The sequence below is a fragment of the Apus apus genome, chromosome 1, assembly GCF_020740795.1.
Source record: "Apus apus isolate bApuApu2 chromosome 1, bApuApu2.pri.cur, whole genome shotgun sequence".
Taxonomy (NCBI): Eukaryota; Metazoa; Chordata; class Aves; order Apodiformes; family Apodidae; genus Apus; species Apus apus.
The window spans coordinates 183,542,073-183,562,749 of record NC_067282.1 but is presented as its reverse complement, the minus strand read 5'-3'; the positions used below and the strand labels follow the sequence as shown (position 1 = coordinate 183,562,749).

The window sequence follows — 20,677 nt, the reverse complement described above, 5'->3', positions numbered from 1 at the left end:
TACTTAGATACCCGACTTAAAGTCCTGCTCAAGTTATACTTCTCTCCTTAGAAAAAACTTAGAAATGCATATTAACCAATAATTTGGGTTTTTTTTTGTAGATGACTTGCCATGGCTGGAATGCTTCATCAAGTCTTATCATGTCAGAGATGAAATGAAACATCGAGTTTGTTACCAAATTTTTGACACTACAGTTGCTGAAGATGTTGTATAGTGATGTGTTGCTAACAGGAAGTGATTCAGTAAGAATCCAATTTTGGGTTTTTTGCATTAGAGACTGCATAAACAAATCTTTGTTTCTTTCTTAGGAAGCCAACCTGTACATATGAAATTCTAGTTTGTATATTGATGTGAATGGGAATTATGCTCTGATGTAATTACCACTTTCCTAGCGTACAGCCTTATGATCTGACTCCAAGTGCAGGTGCTAAACCATTCACTGAAGGCTGCCTGGCTCCGGCTGATGGAAGCAATCTAGTATCTATATGTCCTTCAAAAAGGCAGTGATAAGGTTACTATAAGCTGGTGAGTTTTATTTAGAAGTATAGTCAGAATTATGTTGCTTTCTTCGTTTCAGTATTAAAATAAATGATGTCAGCAGAGACAGGGAAAAGGAGCTGTCTTGTCCCATTCACTGGGTTTCAAAGAAGGTGAATCTTTTTATGCCCCAAAATTGCCACTTTACAATAAACTACAGGTTTAGTTACTACACTCTTAATACAGATCACACCCATTCACCTGGCTCCCAGGAGAGCAGCAGTTGCTCCTGAATAACTTCAGTCATCATTAACAACAATCCAAATATATGAAACTTTACCCAACAATTAGTTCCCATTGCAGCAACAACTGCTTTGAGTCTCTGGCCACCATCTTCATCTTGCTTCTGAAGCGGCACCGATGTTTTCGCAATGTGGACACACCAGTCATCTATTAAAAAGTTCCAGAGCATTACTGTTCCAATGAACACTGTATTCAACAGTAAAGTGCCCTTTCAGTGCCACCCTGTGACACCATCAGCAGGTAGTGGATGCCCTTTCCAGTCCCCACCTTGTGACTCCATCACCAGGTAGTGGGTGCCCTTCCAGTCCTGATCGTCGCTACCATTGGCAGGAGTACCAAGGCTTCTACTTTAACTGTAAGGAGGCACAGAACTGGCCTTGGCTTAGAAGCTGGGCTTCAAGGTTGGAAATCAGGGACTATCCACTGAGCACTGAGAAGGTGGGTTTTTCCATTCCTGTCCAGGGCTTCCCAGTCATAAAAACCTCTGGGTTTTACTGTTGTCATAGACACAATCCCAGTGGAGGGCAGCTTCACCATTACAGGTTGGCCCACCAGTGGCCTTGATAAAGACTGATTATTTTTATCATCTGGTACAGGGTCAGTGCCTGCTGCTGATTCCTCAGGAAAGAATGCTAGAATTTTGGGGTTTCCATAACTTCCCCAGCAGTTGTTAATCGTAAAGGCTGTGGTAACCATGTGTCCCAGTCATAGTGGGACATCAGCATGTTTCTTAATCAGGTGCAGTGGGCCTAGCCTCTGCTAAGTCTTGAGTTTGTCCTTTAGGATATTAAGCACTTCTGTGTGTTGCAGACTCCAAGCCCATGCCCTACCAGTGCCAGTCAGTCTGACCCAACAAAAGTGGGCCTATCAGGGATTCTTTTGCTAGGTCCAGAGAGCTTAACAGATAAAATAACAACACCCAGCACTGGTGGCAGGGGAAGCACAAGTGCTCTGCCACACCTGGTGTTGACCAGTTTTCCTTCACTAAATCTTCTGCCTGCTCTGCCACGATTGCTGGGGAGCACCAGTTATCTTCAGCCCAGCATTGCTTCTTTGGAGGGGGCAAGCTTTATAGCTCTTCAGCAGCTCTAACAAAGGGGAGCAGTCACAGCCTGGCTGTACCCAGGAAGCCATGGTCACTGCTGAAAAGCTGAGGCTCAGCCCAATTATTGCTCTCCATTCTCAGCTCAGCCAATATCCCTACACTATTTGTCACCGTACTTCTGGGATGCCCTGATCGCTATACGAAAATGTCTCATCCCACTTGGTGGGTTCTGAGAAAAATGGATCTTTTTGTATCACAAAAAATGCATGAGTCCCACATTGGAGGCAGTGCAGTGAAAGGAGCCACAGCAAATGGCTTAGAGGAACCACATAATAAATGCTTAGAGCTCAGTACTTAGGCACTATTGGTGGGTAGTCATGAAGATGTCAACTCACAGTAACAACTGCTTTAACTGGTGAATGAAGCGAGCTAGAGAGATGGCTAGGGTTTTGTAGCGCTCTGACTCATAGCAGAAAAGGAGAGGAGGAAAGAAAGGAAAAATGTAGAGACAGATGAGAAGATAGGACAAATCACCATCCTTTCATTCCAGCAAGGTCTTTTCAGGGTGTCATCCTGCTCTGCAAGCCTCTAGCCTTGGGTCCTGGTGCACAGGTGGGTCGACAAGGTTGTGATGTACTTTCAGCCCTTTTATAACATTCTATCCCGCAGGGACCGCCCTCAGGTTGTCAACATGTGGCTGAGCTTTGTACCTGAGTAGTTCTTGTTCTGGGAGGTCCTGGGGTCTGCTGTCTGACATTCCAGAGAGTTCTGGAATGGGGTTAGGGGCAGCTTCTTCTAGGGGTCCAAGGTGAGCCCTGGTGTTTGGCACATGCATAGAGCAGCTGCTGGAAATCTACCAAGGGAGGCAAGCTGGAGAGGGTTGGGGAGTGAAAGGGGGAAAGAGGTCCCTGTGCACAGCCGGAGGGGCTGGACTAGCAGACTTTTAAGTGTTCCTTCCAACCCCACACATTCAGTGATTCTGTGACTTTTCAGTAAGCTTTCAATCAGACAACTTTGTGCAATCATATATTGCTGTTCTCAGTAAGCCAGTTTGACAGGGAGGTTGTCCACTTTCAGAGATATCTTTGATTTTGCACTGATACTTACATATAGACAGAACTCTTCCTGGAAATCATTCTAAAATACCTGCTATGTATACCAGTTACTTTAGATTTTGACGGAATTATGAATATGACCATGTAATGATTATCACTAAAATTAAAGTCAAACCATGAAAATAAGGTAGTGTAAAATTAATGTTGCCGTTCGTTAGAACATAATTAATTTTAAGGTGACCCTATTGAGTACCAGAGTTGTTATCATGCTTATTAGCTGGGTCTGTTTTTTCAAAGGCTTTCACATATCTAGCTAAATTTACTGTCAGATTATACTGCCCAGATCTGCCTTGTGTCTCTTACATAATCAGATTGTATGACTAACTTTAGAGATAAAGAACTGATCTAGTGATATCATGGCTTGATAGTACTGCTGGATAAGAAAAATTACGTTGTGGTTTTACTTTGCATTCAGAAGTCCAGAGGACAAATTCAGGACATGTTTTTCCAATGATAATTAATATAGTCAGAGCAAAATTACTTTGTATTTGCAACAGCTGTTTTTTAAGGAAGTTCAGAAGCAAGATGGAATACTTGTAAGCAGGTTATTTAAATAGTAGATGACATTTTTAATTTTTCAGGGCTCTTTAGTAGATTATGCAATTTCTCATTTAAAATTTCATCTAAATATCTTCTGATAATTTTCTGGTACTCTGAAAAATTATCCTGGGTTTATAAGTCATAAACCAGGAAATTGTTTTTTATTGATTGATGTATAGGAAGAACCAATATTAAAAGTGGTTTGTGGATATTTCCTTTTAAAAGTAGGGAAAAAAAACAACTTCGTAATTGAACAAGCAGTTTACCAAAGAGCAGGACTGGCTTATGAAAGCTTGCCTGAATCTATTAATAAACACATAAGTGCAAAATAGTTATAACAAGTAATTAGATTGATATTATAAAATTTTAGACACTGGTCATATCCCAATTATTTCAGAAGTGAAGGGTTAAAATGAAGACAGTCTTTTTTACTTTTCTTGTATATAGTGTATGAAAAGAGTAGAAGGAAATGCTTTTATTTTTAGGTTTTTATTTGCAACTCTGGTAGATCATGATATTGTACATTTTTTTTCTGAGTCTTTGTAAAGTAATAAGAATGTTTTGAACTTTGGTGTAAACAAAATCCATTTCTCCACATCCCTTGTCTAAGATCCCTGCCAGAAAACTCTACATGTACATGACTTTATTTTTTTACTGTTGAACATTGTATTTAAATATTTAATAAAGATTTTTTCCAAATAATTTCTGGTACTTTTAGTTTACTTTTTCATAAGACTGTGAAAACTTTGTCCTCAGTAGCCTTCATCCAAAAAAATGCTCCAAATGAATGTTTGTATAGTTTCTTACATTGAAGCATACATGTGTAATTCTTTCTAAATATGATTCATAAAGTATTTTTTGAATTAAAAATCATGTATTTGACAGTGCTTAAGATCACTATATAGAAAATGTTGAAAATCTTCGTGTCTCATTGATAGTCTCTATATACAGCAGTGGAAGTTATTGAGATGAGGCTTGAACCTTTAGTTATTTAATCTTGGTCAGCACTGAGGCCTCCGAGTAGCTCACTGATGGATGGAAGTCTTTGGATTGCTGTGTCCTGAGCTTGCAGCACCAACAGACACCGGTTTCTGAAAGCTGATCTTCTCAGGCAGCAACCACTTCTAGCCATTACTAATAACTTCCTTAATAGAAACAAAAGTCACATTTCTCTTGGTCAGTTTCTTAATGAGGTATGTGATTGAAGTTCCTAAAGCATTAACAAAAGATCAAATGTCTATTTTAATAGTTAAAAAATATTACTGAAATAGATCATAATGTGTTTAATGACAGTCAAAAGTTAAACAATAGTAGATCAGGTTAACGTTGGTACTCCAGGCATGTCTACTTGGTGTCTTTTTCCTCCATCCACACATCACAGTATACAGGGTAACTACATCAAAACATCAGCTTCTTACTAGAAATGTGGGCTTAAAAAGCAAATATGGGTGGAATGTGAAGTACATAGTGCTCAGCAATATCTCCACAGGCATGGGCAAAGAATATCTGATTATAAAAGAGAAGCAGTGAGGGGAAAATAATAAAACTATGAAAGAGCAAATGAAGGAACATGAACCTATTTACTCCTCCAGGTACACAAGTTTCGTGTGTGAAAGTGGTAAAATTGAAATGAAAAAAAAAAAACACCTCAGAGTTTGTTAAAAAAAAAAAAAAGCAAACGTGGAATAGTGTTTTCAGGGATGCCTGTATGATTGAGCTCCTTGAAGTCCCTGCTTTAAGGGAGTTTAGAAACTTAAGATTTGAAATCTCTCTGAAGTCAGTTGAATGTAAACTGCTGGATGCCTCAAACCCTTGAAACTCCTGTTAGAAAGACAGAATGTAAATGAATAGCACATATTGCAGAAACGAGGAGGCATTTCTGGTAGGTGACCTGCTGTTCAGTGGTGATTGAACTTTCTCATCAGCTTTTGCTGTTACAGGATCCAGAGATTTACAGACAAGACTTTGAAATGCTTTGTTCAATACTAATCCTTTGGCTACTGAGCAGCAGGAAGTGGGATTGCAAAAAAAAATAGTGGAGTGCACAGGCTACCAAGCTGAGGTTTGCAGCAGAAGAGAGAGAGTTGATTCTGTTAACAGGGATGAGTGCTTAGCTCCTCAATAGTCTAGTATTTTACATCACAAGAACAAAGCCATTGCATTAATACATGAAACTGGCAAAAACGGGCACTGCAATACCAGGCAAGGCCAAATACTGAAATGGAGTTGTGAAAAAATGTGTCTGCTCGTGTTCATTGGAGCAGAATGGGAGAACTGCAAATAATTTTCTTAAATGGAGGAGAGATAAAATTTCAAACCAATTTATTTCAAATAAGCGTTATTTCAGGTGTTCTGAACACTGGATATTAAGAGTTGGAAAAAAGGAAAATCATCAGAACATGGAAAGAGAAAGGAAGAATGGTTTCAGAGGACATAAGCAAAGGCAAGAAGTAGAGTCTTAATTAGTCAGTTTGCTGCAGCTCCTGTCCACAGCATTTTCTAAACAGGCAATTCCCAGGAAGAACTATGGTCTGTGGAAATACCCACCTGATGAAGGATTACCAGATCCAAAGTGCTTGAAATGTAGAGTAGAATTACATTGTAATTCATGAGTTCATATTTGTGAAGCTATGGAGGGACTTCACCCAAGAGCAGCGCTACAATGCACTTTTCCTTCTTGTTTTCTGCTACAACTTGGATACATGCATACAGAAGAACCTCTATAGAAATTATGTAGTGTTATCATCTGGCTGCATAAACTGAGCAAATTGAAAGTCTGGGAGTAAATCTACACTTAGTAGATACTTGTTGTTTTAATTGTAATTGTTTACAGGTAAACTAGGAGGAAACATGTTTAATGTGGAAATATTTGCCAGAGTGGGAAAAAAAATAATTGAAAATTCTCATTCTATTATACACAAAGCTTTGAACATAAATTTGTTCTGTACCTTCTGAGCTTGTACAGCCTATGGACTATCACTGTAAAAAATACAGTTTTATGAAGTATAAGCTGAAGCTTTATGATTGAGCCGATATTTAACTGTAATCTTGAAGACTGGCTATCAGGTAGCTTTGAATTATGGAAGTGTTACTTCTCTGAAAGGAATTCTGTAAAATTACAGAATTTTAGAAGTGCTTCCTGAATTTTGTAACTAAAAGAGCAGCAAAACTGAATACTGAAATCTGCTGATCAGACAGATTTAAGTATAGACTTTATTTCTTTATTCTTCTGTCTACAAATTAGCTCCATAAGCTACTCAAAGCCCCTCTGAAACAATGTTTCAAGTGACGCATAGGATCAGTCATGGGTGGGATATGTGTTACCAGAAGTGTTTTATTGTTTTTAACAGAGGGTTGGGTAAGGGGGTTGCACCAGCCAGCAGTGTTTAATGCTATTATACTTACATATATTATTGTGATACTGTATCTTGAAGGATACTTTTTTCCTACCATCATTTACTATGCTAAAGTGTGAAATCTCATAAAAAAAAGTGAAGTGATTGCACTGATTGAGTTTGATATAAACCCACAGTATAAAAAGATTATGAAGGTCATTTTGACATGCTACCTTTCCATTTCTCCTTGTGCACAGGTACCCTGGTACATACAGGGATGTGCATAAGGACTCACTGCTCTTAAAGCTACAGTTGTCCTGAAGGGAGATGACTTCCCCTACACTATTTGCTGGGTTTTGTGAAGAGTAAACCAACTTGCATTAGGAGAAAGGTGGAAAAAGATGGAGAGCTGCTTTTCCCCTAGAGGTCAGTCAATGCATTTGTTAACGGTGTGCTGCTGCTGGGGTCCTTCTTACAGGTAAAAGCAGGAAAAAAAGAAAGCTTGAAAAGCTTCCATTGAAGGGATGGGAGAGGTCAGAAGGTGTGAAAGGACAATTAGGAATATCTAACAGAGCACTTCTAAAAATCAGATACTGTAGCTTGAAAATCTTGATGCAAATCTATTGACTGCTTCGATCTTTATTATTTGATAACAATCAACCTTTTGAATATTATTCCAATTGGTGTGCAAGTGAGTAACAACGACTACTAATTCACAATTATGTTTCTAAACAAGTTTAATTCCTCTGGATCCAGTTACTGGAATTTATTTCTATTTGATCTGAGAGAGGCCAGTTTGTTTTTCCTTTAAAAAGCCTTGGCAAAGGGACAATATTCGTCATTAGCCAGATGCATTCTTGCACCTCATCAGCTGCCAAGGCCTACTCACATCAGATCATTTTTTCTGGCAAGGACTATGTTACACAATGATACCTTGTAAGTGTACCTTTTCACAGCTACCTTACCAAAGCATTGTAAAAACAGCACATTTTCAAAACCCATTCAGTTCTCCTGTAAGGTCTGGAAAAATGTGAGTATCTCAGGCTTACTTTTCAGCGTGGGTAAAGAGGTGGGTGATCTGATGTGATTGGGCAGGGAATTCTTAACTCATTTCTTAGAGGCTATGGCAAAGGCACACAAGCCTCATTTTAAATATTGAGGTCATTGGCTAATATGTGTCAGGAAAGCACAGAGCCGTACCAAATACCCCTGTCAAGAGCACGTGCAGCAAAGCAAATCAGAAATGGAAGTAAATTCTGATGGAAACTGACACAAGGAAAAAGGTGACAGTAAGATATTCTGCTTTTGGTAATTCAGTGTTTGTAAAGAATTCTGGTCTGAAACTTAAACAGAAAGTAAAAACAGGCACTCTATTGAGAAGCATATTTCTTATTGAAAATCAACTTGTCTTCCTTGCATGTTTCATTCTTGGATAAGGAACTGGCTAGGTAGTCACGTCGAGAGGGTAGTGGTCAATGGCTTTAAGTCCAGATGGAAAACAGTGACAAGTGGTGTCCCTCTGGGGTCAGTGCTGGGCCCAGTGTTGTTTAGTATCTTCATTAACGATATTGACAGTGGCATTGAGAGCACTCTCAGTAAGTTTGCTGATGACACCAAGCTGGATAGTGTGGTCGATATGCCAGAGGGACGGGATGCCGTCCAGAGGGACCTGGACAAGCTGGAGAAGTGGGCCCAGGTGAACCTCATAAGGTTCAACAAGAGCAAGTGCAGGGTAACCCAAGATATGAATACAGGCTGGGGGGGGTCAAGCTTGAGAGCAGCCCTGTGGAAAAGGACCTGGGGGTACTAGTGGATCAAAAGCTGGACATGAGCAACCAGTGTGCACTTGCAGCCCAGAAGGCCAACTGCATCCTGGACTGTATCAAAAGAAGTGTGGCCAGCAGATCAAGAGAGGTGATTCTGCCCCTCTACGCTGCCCTGGTGAGACCGCACCTAGAATACTGCGTCCAGTTCTGGTTCCCCCAGCACAAGAAAGATGTGGACCTGTTGGAACGTGTCCAATATGGTCCCATGAATCCTTGGATTTTCCAGCTTATTTTACTGGAACTGAAGTCTAGCCATCTATTTCAGCATAGAAACACCATTACTTGGAGATTATCATTGCTTTGGGATCTGGGAGGCAACCCTGGACATATCAAGTGATAAGGAACGTCACTAACATTCATTAACAACTCCATGCAATCTTTCCTATCTGTAGTGAGGTATCTAGAGGTCTTATACAAGGAGATAGATCTGTGTGCTTGCTGTCTTCTAGAGGTGCATCCTGAGTAGCCTGTGAGCACTACCAACAGGGTAATCTATGACTACTCATATGTATGCCTCTGTACCACAGGTACCATGCAACTGCTTTATACAACAGCGTGATTGATCAAGGTATACATAATGACTGCATAAGTAACCAATTTGCATGTATTCAATATGTATTCAATCATAATTATATGTATAGGGCCTTACCTCGTGCAGTTCAAATAATACATACATCACTTTGGGAATCATACCTTTACCGAGGGAAGAGTATTGGAGTGCACTGTCCAAGGAACTCATCAAAGCTGAGTCCAGACTCCAAACCTGACAGCTGTCGGTTCCTGATGAGTCTGTACCTGAGTGCCAGGAGCACAGTGGGCACACTCCACCATGGTCCAAAATGCTGCGAGCATGCCATGATGCAGAGGAGGGCCTTGGGGCTGGTTGGGTGACAGCTGCACTGCCAGCTCCAAGAGGCACATAGCATTGCTGTCACCTTATCTGTCATTTCCATTCTGGTGCTCACAGTGCTGATTCTCTGACTGTTTTTCCTCACTCCTCATTGTTGCACCACCTTGCCCTGCAGTGACTGGTTGGAGCTGGATGTAACTGTCTGTGTCCAGCCCGGGGCAGCTCTGCCCCCTCCTCACAGAGACCCAGCCCCACTGCCAGCTCCAGAGCACTAACACACAATGTGGTTTCTGAGTCTGTAGGCACAGGAGTAGGCTGACTTCCACTAAGATGCTGACGTTTTGCCATCAGTAGCTGAGGTGTCCTGATTTTAGTTAAACAGAACAGCTTGAAAATTGACAGCATAATAAACAACGTGGAAAGTTCTTAATCCAGCAATTCTAGCCTGTTCACTGATGGAGCAGAGCCAGGCTTTTGATGAGATGTGAGGTTTTGGTAAACACAAATATATTTGGTTAAGGTCCATAAATAGTGTGATTTCCCAAATTAAAAGCAGAAATAATGTGGGATGGAAATGTGCAGTGTTCTGCCCTTCTTCCCCCAGTTATCTGAAAAACGTATTATTAAATACTTAAGGGTATACCCTTCCCTGTAATAGATGCACAAAACTTAAGTGGTAGTTGGCAATAGAGGACTTGGGCATTTTAATCAAGAAAATAACTTAACACTTAAGGCCTAATTGTACAAATAACCCATCTGTCTTGTGCAGAACCAGAGTGATATTTTTAAGGCTAAATCAAGCCCTTAGAAATTGGACAATCTGTTGTCACTTCTACCCAGCTGTACGTCAGGCAGAGGCACTATTATCCATTAACTCATCTAACACTAAGCCATGTGCAAGTGGAAGGGCTTCAAATAATTGAGCAAATTATCATCACATTTTCTCTTCTAATGATACTGGAACTATCACAGCTCCAAATGTGTATGTACACACTGAAAGAAAATGTTGTTTCATTTATAAATATGTACAAGAAGAAATTGGGAAATTCTTCACAGATTTCTCTAAATCTGGATTTTATTATTATTTGCAGGTATTGTATAATTAGTGCTTTTCATGTAAACAAGCTCTTCATTACAAACCCCCTGTCATAAGCCTTTTACTCTTCCCTTTATTCTGTAATGGAATCTCTTTGCTCTTTGGCATGTATCTTAAGGATGTTTAAGCTTTTCTTGTTTACCCTTATCGTTCTGGTAACACCAAGATGTTTTCAAAGGGAAACCTACTTTAAAGGTACACAGATTGATGACAATGACAGAAAGTTGGCTCTAGAGAAAAGCACAGGTACAATCCCAGTAAGCCTTTTGTGAATCCTTCTGCAGTACAGTCCAACAAGACTATGACTGTTTTAAGTTTTACTATAGGCTCAGTAATTTGGTTAGCTATGTGTCCACTTAGGTAAAATCCAAAGTCAGTTTCTACGTAATATTTCTTAAGGCAGTGGCTATCAACTGGGCAGTCCAGTCCATTTATTCAGCTATTATCTTTTGCAGCCACTTGAGATACCAAGAACATTGTGAACCTGAACAAGAAGCACCAGGGTATACCAGGAAATTCAGATAGTCGTTCAGGACAGGAACAAGCAGTCAGGTGAAACTGTCCCTTAGTATCTGAGGAAATTACTAATATCTGAAGTAAACAACAACATATCTGATTGAAAAATGTGTTACATACTATTTGGGAATATATATAATATACAATGTACAATGTACAATATACAATATAATACATAATTTATTTATCTTTAACCTGCATCAGCATAGTGATAGGGAACATTCAAATTCACTGTGGTCATAGTTCAAACTTAGCTGAGACCATCAAGTGAGATTCAAACACAGAAGAGGAATGAAAAAATTAAATCTGACACAACAAACTGAAATAAAATAAGGATTAGTCAGAAAAATTGCCTTTAGACAATCACAGTAAAAACAATATTTCATTGTAATTTACTTAGAAGAGTAAGACCTCTGTCTGAGCAATCGTTATCTTGTTAGAAGTGCATCTGAATTATTTGCTATTTGATCTTCTTGGACAGAAAACATCTGACTAATACACATAATTTTTAAGCCAGTCAAGGCAGAGACCACAGCCAGAGATGGGAATCCTGTGTATTATGTCCCTCACAGACAAGCATATGGAGACAGTCCTTGTGGTAGATTGTGCATGTTTATGATCAGATGCAATACATAAATGAAACAGATGAATAGGGGAAGGGGGGAGGGGGGTAGTGTGTGAAAGAAAGGCTGTCAGGATAACAGTATAATTAACAAACTTGCATAACAAATACAGGCCAGATCATCTTGCCCATTTTCCCTGAAAGGGGATCATTCCATTTCTAGTCTCATGAGTACAAGACTTGACTTCCTTTCTTAGCTTTGCTACAGGTCAAGGTTTCAGATATTGCTCATTTCCCATTTGATAAAGTAGCTAAGTTTTCAAAAGCACTTTTTTGAGAGCTATTCAGCTTGTCTTTTGAAAAGCTGGCAAGGGTTTTCCCCAATGATTTTGTTAGAAGGGTTCATTCAGAGCTCTGAAACACTGGTGAATTAGTCCTTTTCCTAAGGAAACAGACCCAAAGCCACGGGGTAACATGTATGAAGTAAGAAATAGATCTTTCCTCTGTGTTAAACCTATAGCAGACAAACTGTTTTATACAGAGAAAAGCAAGTCTAATTAAAGTTCATCTTGAATTTAATAATTCAGAAAGCAATAGAAAAAGCTCCTATCTTCTGGTTTTATACATCAGAGTCTTGATAACATGCAAAATGCTGTGTGGGTGTGAAAAAGTAGCTAAGGACTGGACCTTCACAACTTCATGATCATTTTTTGTGCACATTCAGTTGAGGTAGGAATAATTTTTAAATGTTTGTCCACTTTATCCAGTGCTTGTTTTCATTTTCAAGCAAGTTAAATGCCTTTTTATGCCAGTGGTCTTAGAATTTGAGTTGTGATTAACATAGTCTGTCTTTGAATGCTGATGAGTGATCATTATCTTTAACATTTCATCTTTGAAAATATGGAGATGAGTACCCTTGTTGTTTCCTTAAACTCAATGAGCCTTGTTAAACCCCTGTGTAATTATGGCAGTTTCAAAGCAGTTACACTCCAGATAGGTTGGGCCACTCCTGTAAATCAGATTCCTCAATGTATGGCTCTTTCTAGATAATGAAATTAAGACCTAAACATATTGCACTTTATAGCAAAGACTTACTTTTGGCTTCAAAGTCCTCCAGCTGATTGCTAATTAGACATTTGGCCTTAAAAGCTAAACTTTATGCAAACACACATAAAAGCTTTCATGATTATGATAATTAATCATGTTAGAGTAGCACAGCTACCAAAACCATCATAGAATCATATAACAGATTCATAGAATTGTTTCAGTTGGAAAGGACCTTAAAGATCATCTAATTCCAACCCCCCTGCATGGGCCTGGACACCTCCCACTAGACCAGGTTGCTCAGAGCCCTATCCAACCTGCCCTTGAACACTTCCGGGGAGGGAGCATCCACAACCTCCCTGGGCAATCTGTCCCAGTGTCTCACCACTCTCACAGTGAAGAATTTCTTCCAGATGCCTAGCCTAAATCCCCTCTCTTCCAGTTTAAAACCATTAGCCCTTGTCCTATCACTGCATGCCCTTGTGAAAAGTCCCTCCCCAGCTTTCCTGTAGGCCCCATCATGGGAAAGTAAGTATCATTATTATATCAGTACAGGCAAAAGAACTTTGAAATTTATATCATTGGCAAAATGCTCAAGCTCAGTTTTTTCCAATATAGAAAGCAATCATTATATCTCAAACCTTCTTGTTTATTATATGTTGGTTTAGTACACAGAAAAAGGATACCTCTAACAGATTTATCCCTTTAACAGATAAGCTACCCATTACAGTCTACCCTTTAGAGAAAAAGGACCTTTTGTGTATATATTTAATAGGTTTAGTGCTCCTGCAGAAATTCATTTAGAATTATTTTATCTGTAACAAAGACCATGGATGGAATTGAGGCACCTGAATGCAAGAGGAGCTGACGGACCTGGCTTGATACCAAGCTCTGTGGAGCTGCCTGTGTGCCTAATTTACCTGACTGCATTCTGAAATGCTACCCTGCTCTGACAACTGATTTTGTTGAAGTGTAGCAGTCACTTCCCAGTTTGGGTTAGGACAGGGTGGATACAGGAATCCCACACTGATAGTCCTTAGTTGATACTTAGTATTAGATACTTAATATTAGATGATACTTAATAGAAGATTAGATTAATTTTTTCTGAGTTCAGTGAATCCAACTTGCTGCTTTGCTTTCAAACACCACCAGTGATATCCTGAAATATCACCACTGGATCCTGAAAACAATTGCTGCCTTCTCTAAAACCTCTGTGGAAGGCCCTTTGTGTCAGCAGGCTTTGCATAGACACAAGTGTTTTCTTCATAAATCACTTAAGACCAGCAAGTCCATGATGCCACCAAAAAGGATGAGTCCTGTATTTGTCTCTGGTCACAAGCTCCCAAGCCACCCTTCATACAGGCAGCACGATCTTGCTCATCATCTCCCTGATGTAGCTCAAAATTAATCTTTGCTGGCAGAGAGAAAAGGAAGGAAAAGATGTAGAAACTATATACATAGATGCAGGGAGCAACCATCCATTTTGGCAGCATCACTGTTTTAGGTCTTAAGCAATTAAGAAGCCTATGAAACTGTGTCCAGCCAGAAGCCATTATAGGAAAAATACTACTAACGGTTGGCTCTCCAGAAAAAAAGAAAAAAAAAAAGCAGCTCAGATTTGTCTCCTCTTGCTGTTGGAAAGATTTGCCATTTACAGTGGACTGTGCAAATCTTTGCAATATGATTTCTTCTTTTAGTGTGATTTGGTCAACAATGAAGTCATTAAGATGGTGAACATAAATTGCTCTCATTAACTTATCATAGACAGGATGAGTGTAGCTTATGTGTCTCAAGACTGTTATTTCAAGTTGCCTCCCTTCAGATTGAGGGATCAATTCCTGTGCTGCTTTATATTAATCTTGCTTTTGAATGTGAACTGCAGCATTTAGTTATTATTCTTTTTTTTATTATCTATCTAGCTATCTATTTAATTTTGGGGTGTCACAGTTTAACACAGGATCAGCAACTAAATAAATGACAATAATGCTCTTTATCCTCTCCCCCTCCCACCCAGATAAGGAATGGAGAGAGAGAGAAGAAGGAGAGGGGCTTCCCAGATTGAAAACTAAACTCAACAGTTTTAATGAAATGCTAGTGATAAAAGAAAATATGTACAAATATATACAAGTATGTGCAGGAATGTGCAAAACCCCTATTGCCCCCACCCCCAGCAACTCCCAGTTTACTCCCCTCTGAGCTGTGGACAGTCTGGAGAAGGTCCCAGAGCACTTCTGGAGGTAGCAGCAGAGCAAACAGGAGGTGATGGTGGAGATACTGCGATCAGGAACACACAGGCCTAGGGATCAAAGGAGATGGATAGGTGGAGTTCTCCCCGCATGCTGGCCACTGGTGGAAGGAGAAGGAAGAACTGTGATCCCTGATATATGTGGGATGGGTTATATGGGTTATGTATATATATATCCCTGATATGTATGGGATATATATGGGTTTGACCAATTTTGCTATCTGTCTAGTCCGATCCTCCCTATGGGAGGGTTGTAGATACAACTTTTCTGCTCTTTTAGTGTCTGAAGCAGCAGATTCAACAAGTGGAGGGAAGTGTCTAAAACATTAGGGTGTTACCAGTCCATTAGCTGGATAACTTGGATGACTTGCTGCTATTTCAATGAGTGTGCTGCTTAAAGGAGAGTTCACTGAAGGAAAAATAAAAAACAAAAAACAAAACAAACAAAAAAACCAAACAAACAAACAAACAAACAAACAAAAACAAAAAACACACACACAAAAAACCACACACAAAAAAAACAGGACACAGGGATAGGGAGAAAATGTAAATTATTAAGGAAAACAGGCAGGAAAATACCTTGTTTGTATCAGCCTTTGTATTGCACAGTAACTGCATGTCCTTCCACAGCTTTAGCAACTACCTGCAAAGCCATCTGTGCTCTTAAAATTCCCTGTCAGTACACACACAGCTTCAAGATTCCTGTTTTACAGTTATTTTCAAAATCAAAGAACATCTTAAACTACAGCAAATCTTTTACTAGTATCTCAACTGCTTATTCATGACATCATAACCAGCTAAAGGTGTTTCTCCTGTTGAATGTCTGAAGGATAGGCTTCTCACTCCTTAGGAAGAAGCCATCCATCCACAGCATTGATATGAAGGCTTACTTCTGCATTTCTTTTTGGTTTTAAGTCACCATTTTGCTATTTGTAACACATCTGAAAGACTTTATTTTCTTATCATAAATACTTGCATAGGATGCAGCAGAAAATCAGATTTGAAAAGGCCATCTAGTCCTTCTCCCACCCTCAGACATGACTAGTTATGCCTACATCTTTCCTACAGATGTTTGCTTTGACCAGCTGTAACTGACCTTACTGCCTATGGCAAGGTCAAGAAAAGGACTTGGTCAGTGAACACCAAGCTCAAGTTAGGCAGCATGGCAACAGTTAACGTGTGTGTTCTTGTGGGCATCACAGCATCTGTAGAGCTTCTTTAAGTCTCTACCACTGCATAGCCAGGACCTACATCTAATGATAACTTTGTACTTCTCCCGGAAAAGACTGGGTGAGGCACCTCACAATGCATATGTGGCCATGAAATCTGCCACATGAGGTTAATTTTGTAACAGTGATAATCCATTCTCCATTTTTTGTAAGTAATAAGAACTATGTAATAATTAGCTAATTTTAAAAAGTCAGGAGGGTGAGGGAAACACAGAAGAAGGAAGCTCATTATTAAATCTGAAGTGCAGAACTATATGTTAATAATCAGTAAATATTGCATATCTTTTTCCTAATAATCCAGGAGGAACTTGGAATATAGATTTCATTGACATGTTCTAAAACTTGGCATGTTATAAGAAATTGTTTACAGAGAAAAAGTAGCCTTCATATCTCTCCGAATAGGTCACTAACAAAAAACCCTAAATCACTGAACAAAGATTCTGCTTGTGGAGCTTTGCAGTCTATCTAAACAACAACAATCTTCATTGCCTCACATTTGCATCACTTGACACACTCCTTGTGAGACCAAAACTACACATTTGGAAGTGAAAATAAGAAAAAAGATGGTTGTTAACATTTTGCATAACCCCCAATTTCAGACCAGATAGTACAAACTTGTCACGTATCATAAGAAAAAAACACAGACTGAAGTGGATGTTTTGGGGAACAAAAAAAAACCAAAAAAACCCCCCACAATAAGCTAAAATCTTACCAGCCATTTGTATTTACTTCAACTGCTTCAAATCTTCAGTCAAGTTAGTAATAAGCATGCAGGTCATTAAACAGCTTAATTGAATTTGAGTGACATCTGCTTTTGAACAATTAGATGGCACAGCATATTTTCATAATGGAAGAATTGACTTAATTTCCCTCTTCTCTCACTGAAAGTTTATTAAGTAGTTCAGCCATTAAAGTGCTTATTTATTAGTGAAGCCCAGATGGCCAGTCACTATAAGTGTAAAGAATAGCTGAGCCATGTCAGACCTTAATTAAGTGATTGCAAATTAGAGGAACATCACTCAAAGCACAGAGGCTGAAATTAGACTTTCCTACCATTATAATTCCATAATGATTTGTGGAGATAAATAAAATCTAAATACGACTCATTCAGAAATTAAATATAACCACAACGTAAGGAAAATGTGTGACATCTTTGGTGTTACCCCTATGCTGAAGCTCTGTCACTGCTTCTGTTGAACTTGGAACCCTTGACTACTCTTTCTTACATGCATTTGCAAGGTGTTACCCCTCCTGTACTTCATATGCCCTCATTGGTAACTGAGGATGCTCAGAAACTGAATGATTAGGTGAGACATCTGTCATAGATACTTATTTATAAAACTTCCTTTTTTCCTTACTCTGAAGGGAAGAAGCATGTCATAGCCATAGACAATTTCTTTTCTGAATGTAAGTAAAAGCTGAGTAGTGCAACACAGGAGATAGGTGCCTTTCTTCTCTGATTCAGCTGGTTTATTTAACATGCAGCAGCTCCCATGGCACTGTTTTCTTCAGTGAACTTAGAGACCCACAGATCTCCTAGGCCTCATGTTAGAAGTTTTGCTGCCCCAAAATACCTTCTTTACAAAGGATGGAGAAAGGATTTGTGATTTAGAAAAAGTGGATTTGCATTTCCTGAGGATCCACAGGTACCAGTTTTCTGCCAGGTTTGCATAAAGCTGGTGGAAAAGACATCCGAAGACCATATTTATTAACAAGGATCATGGCAAATTCAAGCTCTTTATAGATAGATATTTATGGTTCCCATGAGAAGTGTTTTTCAGCAGCTGAATTTTTCTGTGGCTCAGCTTCTATTTTCATAGCTTGTTTCTAAGCTGAGTGAGTACTCAGGCATAATGATCACAGCTTAAATAACAAAAGCACTTTTTTTTTTTTTTTTGCTTTGCTTAGTTTAAAGTTCCCCAGTAAGCGGATCTCTCAGAAGCACATGAAGAGTTTCCATAACAAAGCATAATTTTAAACCAAGATGGGAACCATTGCAACCCAGACATTCAATACTGTTATTTAAATACCACAGATACTAATTAGACCCACTGTCCAGGCTGTTGCTCAAACACCGAAAATCAATTTAAGTTTAATGTTGCACATAACTCTTTCTGGAGTAAAGACTGTGGAAAATCTATAACACATTTCAGTTTTCCTTTAAACATTTAAGGACTTTCTGGATGTTGTCATCAACATGACAACTAGAAGACAACTTTTAGTTGAATGCAGTCATGACACAAGCCCACCAGTTCTTTTAGCCCCAGCATAGGTCCTTACTCTACACAGTGTCACAGGGAATGATTTCTCAGGCAATGCACTGGAGGTGACACTGTTCTTAAGTTCACCTTGTTCCATTTGGTTTTAAAATTTTTCAGTTTCAAAGACCAAGAACAATGAAGATTGCTTGGCAGCAAAGGTTACTGTTACCCCACTGCAACCACACCACCACACTGCAGGAGACACTAGATGAATTTAGCCTTGGTTTTACTCCATCAGTTGAAACTCTCAACATTTTTCTCTTGTGAATTGAAAAAGCCACTGGTCATGCCACCTTTCTAGCATGAAATGAGAGGTGAATTTCACACTGGATGCATAAAGAATGATAAAAAACAACAGATTGAGGACAAAATGTCCGATGAACTGGTAAATGATGCCATCAATACATTGCTGATGCTGCTGAAATCAGTAGGTGTGTTTTGCTTTCTATTTCAAGAAGGGCTGGATTTCACCAGAAGCTTGCCTGTGCTTAACTACTGGTGGGATTTATGCCCACAGTTAATTGCTTACCAGTTCCTGCTTCTAGGCTATTCTTGACTAATTATAAGTATGAACTTTCTGGCACAGCACAACCCTAAACCGGTAAGGCACATCAGAGAACATTATTAATCAGCTCTTTTTCTTATACTCTTCCTCAGCTTCTGTCAGAGGGGACAGACAGGGCTATATCTTACAGATATTTTGCAGTTAATTGACTTGAAATGGTCTTTCAATTATATCAGGAGGAAAACAAAAAGTTTCAAAGTTTACACTTCCCCTTCTAACTTTCTGATGAGTGTACCAACTGTTCCTTTAGCTCCCATGCTTACAATCATAGAATCTGCATATCTAGAATTGGAAGGGACCCATAAGGATAATCGAGTCCAACTCCCTGTTCCTCAGAGGATTACCTGAAACTAAGCCATATGACTAAGAACAGCATCCAGATGCTCCTTGAACTCTGACAGGCATGGTGCTGTAACCACTTGCCTGGGGAGCCTGTTCCAGTGGCCAACCACCCTCTCAGTGAAGAGCTTTTTCCTAATGTCCAATCTGAACTTCCTCTGATGCAGCTTCATTCCATTCACTCTCATTTTACCACTGCTCCCCAGAGAGAAGATCAGCACCTCCCCTTCTGCTGCCAACTTTGAGGAAGCTGTAGACTTCAGTGAGGTCACCCCTCAGCTTTCTCTTTTCTAAGCTGAATGAGCCAAGCAACCTCAGCCAGTCCTCATAAGTCTCAGCATATTCCATTATACTTTACCATGGAGTCTTAAAATGCAAAAGAAGATAATACCCTTAATGAGCTATTACTGTCTTTTTCTTACAGGACTTTAGTGTATTTATTCAAAAGTTAATAAACTAAATGGCCATGCATCTAGTGAACCTTCTTAAGAAATCCTTCCTTCATATTATAAAATGGGTTTGGCTCCTAGTATCAATAACTATTCTCACCATTTTGTTCTTTGCTAAAAGGATATCTTTGAAGGATGAGATATGCAGCCTTGCAAGCTATATATATATATAAAATTATATATTTACATACTGTCTTCAGTTATGGGCCAGTGCGTCATTTGAAAGAAACTGGGACAGTATAATCAATCTCAGTAAGGTTATGCCCTTTATTGTGGCCAGTAAGTTAAGACTTCAGAAATATGATGTGCAACCCACCAAAGTAGTGCCAAGACTAAAAATTATATGTGCATTTTAAATATCTGCTGGCTGAAAAATAAAAAAAAAGAAACAACTAAAAGTGCATCAAGAACTCTCTGTTACTAATTCTGTGAGCTTACTTCTCTTGTTCTAGTAATAATATGGTAATTATTGTGATCTGATCTTAAATCTTATTACATCTTTGTCATCTGGGAAGATTCTTCTGGAAGCAAAGCAACATCAGAGAACGCTATGTGTCAGCTGTGACAGGTGAAGATCTAAAGTGCTTTATAACCTGCACCCTGCCTAGTAGCCATTTCTCATGGAAATGCAAACAGAGATGAAACCTGTTAGCTCTTCTTATTTTTCTTAAAACAGTGAGTTTCCTTCTGCAACTTCTCCATAAAAGTTTATCTTTTATCAGTTGCAAGAGTGAGGATTTCACAAAGACTCTTGTGCCATATATCACAGTCAAAACCAAGAAGCTTAGCAGTTTGCTTTTGTTCTAGACTTGCCTTTGTACTTTGTAGCTCAGATGTTGGAAAATTATTGACTTTCATATTTGACAGAGAGTTTTAATGG

General features: G+C 39.1%; 1 protein-coding gene across 3 annotated transcripts in view; it reads left to right on the top strand.

The window, feature by feature from the left end:
* POT1 (protection of telomeres 1) overlaps nucleotides 1–4,182 on the top strand; it is a 68,338-nt gene extending 64,156 nt beyond the window's left edge. For all 3 annotated transcript variants that reach the window (XM_051609047.1, XM_051609046.1, XM_051609049.1), the window contains one exon: nucleotides 102–4,182. In XM_051609047.1, coding sequence (XP_051465007.1) covers nucleotides 102–214 — 113 coding nt within the window. In that variant the 3' untranslated portion in view covers nucleotides 215–4,182. The remainder of the gene's footprint in view (nucleotides 1–101) is intronic.
* Nucleotides 4,183–20,677: the final 16,495 nt, after the last annotated feature.